We start from the raw sequence: 12902 nt of genomic DNA, 5'->3' as shown, positions 1-12902 counted from the left end.
ACACAGCTGCCACTCCTTGTAGAGTTGTAGCCTTGTAGCAGGCTAGTGTAACGTAACGGATGTGACCGACACGGGCATGCATGCAACTACGCTGGGTACAAGCTGTTACCCAAACGTGGTGCTGGTGCTGCACTGCTACTGCGTACAAAACGCCACGGACTAGCTGGACCACCCAGTCGGTAGTGCTCACCGTTATACGCAAAATTTCACAGGACCAGTCAGTTCCATCTCAAACACCAGCCAAAGCAAAGTGCTACCGAGAAAAAAAAATGGAGGAAAATGAGTTAGGCTGCCAGTGGGCAGTGGAAGATAAAGTTTGGGCTGTGACGCTGTGTTCTGTACGCTGAAATTGTCTCGAGGTGAATTTTGGGAAGACTGGTTCGAGATCCAGGTATGTATGCTGATCAGCTGATGGGATCGCGAACAAATGCTAGCAAACAAAAACAAAAGGTTAAAGTGATTATCCTCTCTATCTCTTCGTCGCATATCCTGAGCCTTTTCCTGTTTCTTCAAATCTTCTTCTTTTTCCAGCTGCAGCTTCCAGTTGTTCTAAACAAGTAAGATCTCTTGCAAATTGGAAGATTTCCAGGTCACAACATCAGGCCACAATCTCAACACATGCTTGTAGGTAGGGAACAAACATATGACTGTTTGTAGTTTTAAAAATCTATATAATATCTACATATAGAACTATTTCTCGGGAAGCGATGTACTCTCTGTGTCCTAAAATAAGTGTATTTCAAGAATTTGTCAGATTAGCGGTCATGAGAGATGACCGAGGTGCCTCTAATTAGATAACCAAATTAACATGCCGCTTGCACCTTAATGAACCAAACCTTGGAAAGGAAAAAAAATCAAGCAATTAAATGACCATGCACTTTGAACAGAAAAATACCATTAAATGCATATGAATCTTGGAAGGGAAAAAAAGGCAATCAAATGTGCTTGCAATTAACCTAGTTGATGCAAAGGCTTTGTGGATACATTTGCATGTTAGAAATACATTTATTTTGGGATGTGAGTATAATATATATCCAAAACAATCGAGAGCCTAACGAGATGCTACTCCAATTTCTTGTTTAGCTAATAGATAGATTAAACTAAGAAGTTCTAGAAAATGAATAATAAGGATTTTATTTCTTTCGAATCTTGTTGTCTAAAACTTTGATTAACTATTTGAACCTCTATACAACTTGAAATAAAAATAATGAAAAATTTGTTTATCTCATCGCAAGTTTCGCAACCTACAATTTTCATACAAAAAATGCCTTTATCCAAGTCCGTATAAAAAAGAAGCAATCCATAATTCTAACTATAAACATGGAAAAAGTTTTCATATCAACTCATAATTGGTGCCGCCATAGATAACTTTGGAGACTACCTGTGTAACTCTTGTTAGAAGCTAGCACAAACACTTATTATCCATGCAGGAGGATTCAAATTGCACCGGCACGGGTAAGCTAACAATAAGTGTTTTCTTAGTAGTGACACACTCTTACTTCTTTCTAATGAAATGATTTTAGGAAGGTACTCGAAAAAATAAACTCAATTTTAAATTCCAATCATGGGCCTATGAGCGGTTCGGCAGCAAGAGAACAAGGATTTCTTCATGTTTCAATAAATGTAAGAAAAATGAAACACGTGAACGACCTGATTTGCCGAGAACATAAATCACGATGTTATGAATGCATCCTGTTATACATGCTGATAAAAGCATTAACATAAACTAGCAAATGAAAAAAAATATTAAAGTGATATTCCTCTATATCTCTTCTTCGTCTCATATCTTGGGCATTTTCTATTCTTGTATTTTTCGCATTTTCCAACTATTGCTAATCCTGTAGTAGCAAGGGTTGATGAACTGCAAAAACTAACAAACAAAGACAGAAGATTGAAGTGATATTCCTCTCTATCTCTTCTCTGTCGCATATCTTTGGCATTTTCTATTTTCCAAATTCTTTTCTTTTTCCAATTGCGGCTTCCAATTGTTCTAAACAATTGCGATCTATTGCAAATTGGAAGATCTCAAGGTCACTGCATCAGGCCTCAATCTCAACACATGGCTGTAGCTAGGGAACATGAACAAACGATCCATGAGATATAACTGTTTTCCAATTTCAAAAATATATAATATTTATTAAACTAATTCTCAGAAAGTGATACTCCAATTTATCCAAAGCAATCGAGAGCCTAATAATGAGGAGCTACTCCAATTTATTGTGGAGTTAATGAACATGTTAAACTAAGAATTTTTAGGAAAAAAAACTACACCAAATTACTCACACACTATTTCGCTTGGGCATGACCCTTTGTTTACTTTATTTCGCCAAAAATTTAAAGATAACCCACCTATTCATTTCTGATTTCTGATCGATCAAACAAACAAATTAGATTAGTGATGATAGTGACAGACATGTGCAAGGGAGTTGGGACTTGGGAGACCTCTGCCGGGGCCATCCCTGGCTAACACATTCCCCTGGTTTGATGCTTACCCGCATAGGTTTGTAGTAATGAAATGGGTTAGGTTAACAGGTTTGAGCAAAGATTCTCTGTTTGATCTGCCGGAGCTAGGGAATTGATCCGATTGTGTTCTGCCTTGTACTGTAGCTATTGTACATCGCCGCAGGATGCCCATGGGAATCATATCGATCGCTCGGAGGTTTCTGCCCTCGTCGCAACAAGTGGTCCTAATCCGCGGACTCTGCCTGATGATCCGATCCGGTATAGAATCAAGTAATTTCACAACAACATTCCTACAAAATTTCTGCGATTTTACGGCAATCTGAGAGTTTGAACATGCACATGTACAACATGTACACCAGTTGGGCGCCCGCCTGTTCTTGGCATCGACTGGAACGAACGATCATGCAGCTATAGCATGCTCCGACGTGACATTTCCATGATACCAAGCACGTTGAAAACAGCGACAGAATTCAGGAAATAAGTTGCCAGGACCCTACGCAAAACTGTTCCGGCCCTTATCGTGCAACTGTGCACAGCATGCCGGTACACACATCGCTGAATTTTCTCTGTACTGACCTGATCGCTACAGGGTTGTTATTTTCTGAGGAAGTCGCACTCTGACATTAACAGGCATGAACAGTGCACTGTCCAAACCTCTACGTCCAAGATTGCACGAATTATTAGTTGTATTTCTACTAAATAATACTGATGTACATTTGGACTCAAAATCAAGTAGGTGCTGATCGCCACCACACGTCGCACTTGTTCCACTTGTTGCACGAGCACGACTAGCATGGGAGGCTGGGAGCCCAATTAGCGCTTGAATTCCTCCATTCTGCAGCCCTCTGATGATTGCAGACAAAACGGTGTGCGGTCGCACGCCCAACTGTTTGCCGGTTATCCTGCCAGCTGATCCTAAGTGTTGCCGTGCCATTCGGTGCCGTCCTCTATTCTTTGAAGTCGGCACATGTAGGATATGTATCGTTTCCATAAAGTTAATAAAGTGTCCCGATAGGGAAGGTCCACGCTTGTGAGGGTATGCCTGTATGCAGCGGGGGGAAAAAATTAGTTGGGGACGGTCCGTAGAGTCCTTCCGTGCAGCCCGTCCCTGGATTGGCGACGCGTGGCTGCTTGAGGGATCCGACGCTTGCGCTCGTCAGCACTCGTTTCCATCTGGAAAGGCTCACAACTCGGCTTCCTCCAATACCTATGGCTTAGGCCATCGGCTCCCATACAGAATTTGATTTGGCTTCCATCATCGTAACGTCTGGAGCCCTTCAGGCCCGCAAGGTCAGGAGAAGATGCCTTCGTGCGATCCTAGATCGTGGCAAGGAAGGACAGCCGCCATAGAAGTCTTCGATGAGCATTGCAGCTGTAGCAGCCGTCATGGAAGGAGGCCAGGAGGATAGCAGTCTGCACTCCATGGCAGGAGAAGCCATCCCACATGTCGCAGCTGCAATGGCGGTAGGAAGCCAAGAGAAGGACAATGTTCTCGACCTGTCGCCTATGGTGTCGTCTGTGCCTACCCTAGTACACAACGGAATGCAGCCAACGCAGGTACATTTATTTTCACGTTCTTTGATCATCATGAGTTTTCACGTGTGTGTTTGACCATGTTACATGATCTCCATCTCCACTGATTTGTGACTATATATATGCTAGATTGCACAAAAGTACTTCGGTAATGGCATCAGAGTTTGTTGCATGATACCTGAAGAAATAGTAGATGAAGTACAAGATAAGGTAACTAAATTAAAAATAATTTATTTAACTGAGAGCATAATATTTGGTATTGTGGTAAGTCACATTAATTCTTGACTTAATGTACAACAAATGGCTAATGAAGTTGTGCAACCCATGATCGTTCCTGAAGTTGGAATGGCTTTCGAATCGGAGGATAAATCTTATAAGATGTACAACACCTATACTGGTAAGATTGGGTTTAGTATTATAAAGAGCCATACAAAGTGATGAGGAGATAGGACTCTACATCAGAGATATTTGGTTTGCAGTAACAAAGGTCATCGAAAAACTGAGTCATCAAGGGACACTACAAGGACGGATTGCGATGCTCGTGTTAAGCTTAGTATTAGTAAAGAGGGGATTTAGATAGTGCAAAAGGTTGTACTTGATCACAACCATTACCTTGCTAGTCCAAATAAAAGGGAGAAGTTGAGATCCCAATAAAGTGTTCAAGAAGCGGACAGGAAGCTAATTAGGCAGATGAGGGAATTCGGGATGAATCCACCCAGGTTTTTGAGTTTATGAAGGAGTTTTATGGAGGAGCTGACAAAGTACCATTCTCATGGATGGATTGCAACAATGAGATTGGCCGTGAGCGCAAGAAGTACTTAGAATCCAATGACGCGGAAACACTACTGGAATACTTGAAGCGTAAGCAGATAGATGATCCAACATTTTTTTATGCCATGCAAATATACAAGAAAGATGGCCGGATAGCTAATTTCTTTTGGGAAGATGGCCAATCTATCATGGATTACGCATGCTTTGGTGATGCTGTGTCATTTGACACTACGTTTCATACTAATAAGTTTGAAATAACTTTTGCTCCATTCCTTGGAACCCACCATCACAAGCAAACTATCATTTTTAGGGCCGCATTGTTGTTTAATGAGACTATACCATCATTTGTTTGGCTCTTTGAAACCTTCCTAATAGCAATGTCAGGCAAACATCCTAGCACAATCTTCACTGATCAAGACGCGGTCATGGCAGGAGCAATTGCTTATGTATTTCCAAACACAAGTCATCGCCTCTATTTGTGGCATATTTACCTTAATGTTGCTAAACATCTCGGCCATGTAATTCAAGAGCATCCTGAGAAGTTTCTACCTGATTTTAAGAGATGTGTCTATGAAGACAGATCAAAGTTTTACTTCAAAAAGAAGTGGGATGAATTGTTGCGTGAGTACAACCTTGAGGACAACGAATAGATGTCAAACCTATATGATTTGAGGGCAAAATGGGCTGTTGTGTATCATGACTCATTTACAGCTGATATGAACTCGACCCAAAGGAGCGAAGGCATGAATAATGTATTCAAGAAAACATTTCGTAGAAAACTAGATCTTTCGGAACTCCTTGAAGAATGTGAGAAGGTTTCCAGTAGTCTTCGTAATAATGAGTTGGATGAAGATTTTAATTCACATCGAAAGAGCCCGGTTACTCATATTCATCTATTGAAGACCGCAGCTGAGTCATATATAGGGAGGATGTATAAAGAGTTTGAGGAAAAATTTAACAAACAATTTTCATTCTCTTGTAAGTTGTTGCAAACTGAAGGGTCAATTTTGACATATACGATTATGCATATGCATTGTGATTATGGAGCAACTGTCATATTCAACAAAGTAGATAGTACCATTAACAAAGTAGATAGTATCATTACATGTGTTTGCAGGAAGTAGGTATGTATATATACAAATTTGAAATTGCAATAATACAACATCTAATACAAATTGATGAAACATGGCATCCATATTTGATAGGTATATTATGCAAGCATGGCTTCAAAGTCTTCAATGTGAATGCTGTTTTAATTTTGCCTTCGCAATATATACTGCATAGATGGACAAAATATGCAAAGAGAGGATTTTATATTTAGAAATAAGGATATGACGATGAAAGTTTAAAAATGCATACCGCACGTATCTCACGGAAGGCAACATCTATCGCATTGAAGTGTTCAAAGTTAAAAGAACTTCTTAATCTTTTGGAGAAAGCCATGGATAAGTTGGATTTGGATGCAGATAATTCTCTAAGCAAGATGGAAGAATAATCTAATGAGGCTCCTCTTGTTTTAGCTGACTTCACAACAAATACATTTAAAGGTACAATATCATTTAGAGTTCCTAAGGTGGTAAAAGGTGCAAAGAGTAAACGAGGGATCATCTCCCTTGAAAAGAATACAGGCAAGAAGAAGAAAAGTGCTAAAAAGAAAGGTATTCATTGTACCAATTCTAGCATCATTTTTTTATTCTATGCTTGTATTATTAACTTTATGTGTTTGACTATAGGAGAAGAATCAAAGAATGTAATGGGAAATAGTTATAAAGGTGCTAGTCCAGAGAAATTTATTGTAAGACTTTTGACTTCGACTGTATTCATTTTTCATATTTATTTGCTTACATGCTATTTTTATGAACATTTTCATATTCTATGATAGGACCTAAATGATGGTAGCATTGATGCTAACAGTACAATGCCATACTTGGAAATTGATGCCTATGGGAAAACTTGGACTGTGGTTGCTCCGTTGATCGAAGACAGATTTGCTAATGCCACAATGCCACACTTCAATATGCACGGGATTCTTGTGTCATGAGCGTTCCATATACTAGAGGAGGATACACAAGTCTCTTACTTAGGGTTGATCAAGCTGCCACATTGCAGCTGCCTGCTGGAAAATTGAATTTTGATGGACCGACAAATAAAGAAAATATGTAACCTTGTTGTATTACAACAGAATTTTTTTTCACTGATACTTATTTTTCATTTAAGCTATGTCGGTTGGGACATGTGAACTTATCTATATTGTTTTAGAAGAACCGGCCATTTATGGGACCATATAATCTATATCATTTGCCATTTTTTAATTTTTGTCATGAACCAGTCGTTCTCAGTGTTGTTCTTTTGTCACGAAGGAATCAGCAATTTCTGATTTTTTTTAGATTATCATATTGCATCTGTTCTGAATCTGTCATTTTCTTCTTTTTTTATAACCACATAAGAGGATTACTGAACCAAATTCACTCTTTAAGATAGTGTATATTTTTTTCAACACATCCAAATAAGGCATGCATGTTTATATTTTGCAACAATTTAGAGATCATTTTTTTAACATAGCCATCACATTCCATAATTTGAAACATCCAAATATATTTCATATCAAAAGAAAAGGCGATACATTGATCATGTCAAGCCATCTACATATCATTGCACAGATCCTACATGGACACTTGATCTTGTCAAAAAAATCTCCGTACATCTGTGATTACTTCAAAGTACAAACTAGAACATCAAACATTTACACTCCGGACTGCTCCAACAACATGACTTCCAACTAGGTGGTGAGCTCGATCTCGTCGAGGACCTCTTTGGGCAGTCAGATATTTCTCTCTTTCTCTTCCTCTGCAGCGGGCCAATCAACAGGAGGAAATAAACTGACATATACTCTAATGCCTATGTGCATTGTAAATGTATCGCCACTAGTCCATCATGACTCACTGCATCGGTGAAATCAACTAGATCTCCACAGTCCACTCCCTGCGTCTCTTGTGCTCAAGAAAAAATTCAGTCATGAGAGGGCCATAACCTCAAGCATCAAAATGAGAACATGAAATTCAGAGTAAAAATAATATCGATTGACCAGACATTGGTACATTTTAAGTGAACATGTAAGCTCCTGAGGGGCTCATTGATTAGCCATTGCTTCATTTTTCAATAGTCCCAGACCCTGCAAAACCAGCATCTTTCATCTTGATTCAAGAAGTGAACAGGTTATATCTAACTGATTGCAAAGGGAGCAAGCAACTGATAAGGGAGAAGTAGATTGATGCGAGACTTACGTCTGAAGCAAAGAATCGAACCGATCCAGGCTGTTGCACATAAGATTGGAACCGTGATTGATAGGACCTTTCGACGGCGTGCGGAGGTCAGAGATGCCTGCAGTAGGGAGATGGCGGCGTCGAAGCGAACAGGAAAAAGGAGAGAAGCGAGAGAGACGGATGGAGAGGGTATGGGCGTGAGTGGTGGCCCCTCGCGGACAGGGGGACGGCAGCGGACGACGGAGGATGGCGGCGGCGGCCGGCGGGCTCGACCACAAGTCCACTAGTGGATAAAGGGTGCGTTTCTGCACTGGAAGCCAAGCTGCGGTGTGGTCGGTGTTCATCTTGCCTGGAGCCGGCTTGCGTTTATCGGAGGAAGCAGAGCTGCGAGCCTTTCCCACTTTCCCAGGTGGAAATGAGTGCTGACTAGCGCGAGCGTCACGGATGCAGCCCATGAGCTTCCCCTTCCTTCCCTCCCTTCTCTTCTTCGGGCCGCACGGAAGGAACTCTACGGACCATCCCCACCTTCCAGCCGCGGTGCACGTTGCATACTTCACGACTCACGAACCTAGGGCCTCAATTAGTATGGTTTTTTTTTGTAAAACTTGTTTATGCAGATTTGAATAGGTACTCGTATTCTTCTAAATTTATTCTAAGAATTAATAGGCACCATGCTTTGTGTGCCAGAAGATGTGCCCATTTACAGTAAAATGTTTGTAGTGACTTCGTGGATATCAAGACTCTTTTAGGTCACGAGAGTTGTTACGTGGTTTCCGCCCGAGGTGGCGATGTCATCTTCCCCAGCTCCAGCCAGGAATTTGGTGGCGACTGGCAACGCAACGCGACAGTGACGCTACCGGACGGAGCAGTGGAGAACGATCGATGGACTGGAGCAGGATGTGGGTGTTAATTCGCGATGGTTATCATGGCAGCAGGCTGCGCCGAGGACACGGGGGCAGTAGCGCGGCTTGTAACGACGAAGCAGCTAGCCAATGCCGCAATGCCCATATGAACCTGATTTATATCATCTCTGTTTCTTCTTATTCCTCTTTTGTTCGGAGAAACTAGTTAGAGGAGCTCGTATCACCATTTGCAACCACAGGAACGCGCTTCATAGCGAGTTCGACTTGCAACCGCCAGCACAGTGGTGTCAATCAATTATGTAACCGCTCTTCAATTACATCACCGATGCCGAGGTTTAGCGAACCCAAAGAGAGCGAATCACTCCGACGTGGTCTCGACTTCACCCCTGGCGTTTGGCGTTTATCACGCATCTACAGACTACACCTACTGAAAACATTTATACCGCCGCAGCTTCGACAAGCTTCCATCTCCGTCACGGCCGGCGACGCAGGCTCCGGCCGGGTGGCTGCTCGGTCTCAGCACGCGTAGTACTCGACGAGCTCGTCGAGGGACTCCGGCGGCGGGTCCGCGTTCTCCAGCATCCAGAGGAGGTGCTCGAACAGGACCACCTCGCAGCCGACCACCGTGCAGCCCGCCTCACCGGCGCCGCCGCCGCTGCCGGTGCGGTCGACGAGGGTCTGGAACAGCGGGTGGCCGACGAGCTCCTCGGCGATGAGGTATCGGCGGCGCGACTTACCGACGTAGACGGGGTGCAGGCCCTTGGGCACCTCATCCGCGCTGTGGAACGACGCACCGCGCGCGTCCACGTCGGCGATGTTGCCGTCCTCGCCCGGCGACGGCGTACGGGCGATGCGGCCGGACGAGTGCCACCTCCTGATCATGCACCGGAGCTTCCCCAGCCCGCCCTTCGCCATTCGCCTCGGGCCGGCCTCTTTCTTCGATCGGGCGCACGCGCAATTCGTCAAGAAGTAGGAGGAGGAATCGAGGAGGACGGTGATGATTGGGAGAAGAAGGCAGGGGAGGCGAGGGCCGCCGCCGGGGCCTTAATCGGGAGGAGCCCAAGAGAGGGGCGTGGGGTCCGCATGTCGGCGGGAGATCGATCTCAGCCAGCCGCTTTAGGGTAAGAACAGGGATATTGTCTGATACGCTATACACGTAATCTTGACATGACTTAACACACGGTATGTATAATGTGTTGTTTTTTAAGTTGTCTTATAGTAATTTTATTTTCTTAATTTATGCATAGAAAAAAAAATATTATTATGAGTTTCATGTAACCACAACTCGTACAATGGTGAGGTAGTCATCTCATGGTCCTAAAATCTAACCTATGAGATGATTGTTTCGCGAAATAATGACATCTTTCTCTTTCCTCCACAGAAAAAAATCCTACGTATAACACTGCTGAGATGTAGCAATATACTCGCTGTTAGCCGGGCGACCGGTCTATCTACGCCGTGCCGCGCGGCTGCGGACATGCACGCGTGTTCTTCGCTGCTCCGTCCACCAGCCATGCCCGGAGCAGAGAGATCTAGCTGCCTTTCTCCAAGCCGCACGACTAGGTCGCAGAGGTTTAAACTAACTGCACCCAAAATATTACTGCATCAATGCGACGAAACATCTCTGGCCTGCTCTGCTGCTGCCGCGTTGTGCGGCTGTGCCGTGCTGCGGCGTAATGCGTGAACCTGTTGGAGTTATTCGGGTTTATTCTTTGATAAAATACAATTAATCAAAAGGTCCATTTCAATGATAAGAGTGAAGTGTATATGCAATAGCACGCAGAATATAAAATCATGCAATTGCTGGTGTGATTAATTTGCATGTAACGGTAGCCATGAGGTGCATGCAAATGCGTTAACGTTGGCAGCCTTGGAGTTATTTGGTGCATGTGTTGCAAGTCATGAGGTGCATTCAAGGTTAATGCACTAAGTACTAATTGCTTCCATTGCACAAGTGAAAAGCTATGCGGTCTCACACGGTCTTCTCGTCCATCAAATGGACATTAAGATAGTTTTCCTTAACGGAAAGTTGGATGAAGAAATCTACATGGATCAGCCTGATGGATATGTAGTAGAAGGTCAGGAAGGAAAGGTATGCAAGTTGTTAAAATCTTTGTATGACCTCAAACAAGCGCCTGAGCAATGGCATGAGAAGTTTGACAGAACTCTCACGTCTGCAGGCTTTGTTGTGATGACTTTGAGTCTCCCTGCGTTGCTTAAAAAGACATCGGAAAAGAGATGAAATACACTTCCACTTTTTGGTAGTTGCTGCATTCGGTCTGCATCCTCATCTCGGCGCTCGTGTGCACTAGTGTTGGGAGGGCAAGCCTCCGGAACCTCCATCTTCTACGACTTATGCATCAGAAGTGAAGGCAAATAAAGTTTTGGGGAGCGCATTTGCACGACTGCTTGCTGCACACCTCTTCTTCCCAGAGGTGCAACTGCACGGCGAACATCTGCACGACATCGACTTTGATCGACTACATCGAATAGGCTTGAAATGTCGAGTAACAACGCATCTGGTACCCCCAACACTGGCCCCGCTGCAGGGTACTCTCTCATGAACTTTCTAGTTTATTATTTACTCTCTCATGAACTTTCTGGTTTATTATTTGTTTTCCGTTATTTCCATTGCATGCTTTATGTTCATTGCTATAAACACAAATGTTTATGCTTCTACTTGTGCTATCATTTATGTCATGTTTTATTTAATATTTGGAATTAAAATGAATTCCAACGAAACCTGCAGGAGAGGCTGCCAGTGCGCAAGCTGCCAGTGCGACTGTGGGCGTGCAGCTAGGTTGTGTGCAAGCTGGACTGGATCCAAAAATAGTTCTGGGTCACGGATCAGCTGGACTAGAGTGCTCAGTACCGTCCTTACAATCCTCTAAAAAAAATAGTACCATTGCTACTAAGCATGGGCCAGTCAACATCAATATATCATACACTAGGCAAAAATAGGCGCTACAAAGAGAATTTAAGGAATTGACGTGTGCTGCCAGGTGGAAGACAAATTTTGGGCACTGATGCTGTTTACCAGTATCCTGAAATTATTTGCAAGCCAAGTGAAAGTTTTACAATTATGGAGACCGAATCAAGACATGATGTATTTCAAGGACATCCAGGGCTCCATCACCATCTTACTATTACTAATTGAAGGCTACTTTAGAAGCCTCCAGATGAAGCCACCTAGGAATCCCAAGTGGACACTCTAAAAAAAGTGAGAAATACTAAAATTCTCAAAAAAAGCAAAACATCTAGCTATCAATCGGTAAACTCAAATCATCATAGCCATTGGATCTATTACATTTTCCAAAAAATTACCCACCTATGCCATTATGAAAATAACCAAAAGTAACCCCCTAAATCTATATCTAAATTATCCACCTCTGCCATTATATAAAACAAACTAAAGTAACCTCCTAATCTTCATCAAAATTACCCACTTACACCATTATAAAAAATAATTTAAAATAACCCCTATATTTGAAGAATTGCTCACCACTGGTACTTAAAAAATAGTTTAAAGTTGCATCTATATTACCGACATATGCCATTATTAAAAATAACATAAGGGAATCCTAAATTTGAATCCAAATCACCTTGATTAAAAATATATACTAATATATGATTCTAAATTATCTTTTTTTTACACTATTGGTATATGATATAATCATCATGTCACCATTTATAAAAAAATATAGAGAAAGTGATGAGAATATAAATATCTATGTTAAAATTACATCTCAAATTTAGGGTCTGTTAATCAAATTCAAGCACGTACATGCGATGCTATGTGAAAATTTAAAAATTATAAATGTGGATGAAATTATCATAGAGTAATTACTATCTAAAATCTATCATAATTGGATAAAGATAATCTACATAAGTATGGTGTTTCGAATATTTTTTAACAAATGAGAGGTATTTCAAGGTAATAGTTTGTAGCCATGTGAACTCATTTTGTTTTCATTGGAGACTCCGCATTAATTCTCACGAGATATGCATT

General features: G+C 42.1%; 1 protein-coding gene across 1 annotated transcript; it reads right to left on the bottom strand.

The window, feature by feature from the left end:
- Positions 1-9006: 9006 nt before the first annotated feature.
- Positions 9007-9925, bottom strand: LOC117861600 (auxin-responsive protein SAUR76). The gene has a single exon (XM_034745176.2). The coding sequence runs from the start codon at positions 9806-9808 to the stop codon at positions 9410-9412; it is 399 nt and encodes a 132-aa protein (XP_034601067.1). The 5' UTR covers positions 9809-9925; the 3' UTR covers positions 9007-9409.
- Between the last annotated feature and the right edge of the window lie 2977 nt (positions 9926-12902).

This window comes from Setaria viridis, chromosome 6 (assembly GCF_005286985.2).
Source record: "Setaria viridis chromosome 6, Setaria_viridis_v4.0, whole genome shotgun sequence".
Lineage (NCBI taxonomy): Eukaryota > Viridiplantae > Streptophyta > Magnoliopsida > Poales > Poaceae > Setaria > Setaria viridis.
This window is presented reverse-complemented; position numbering and strand designations above follow the sequence as displayed.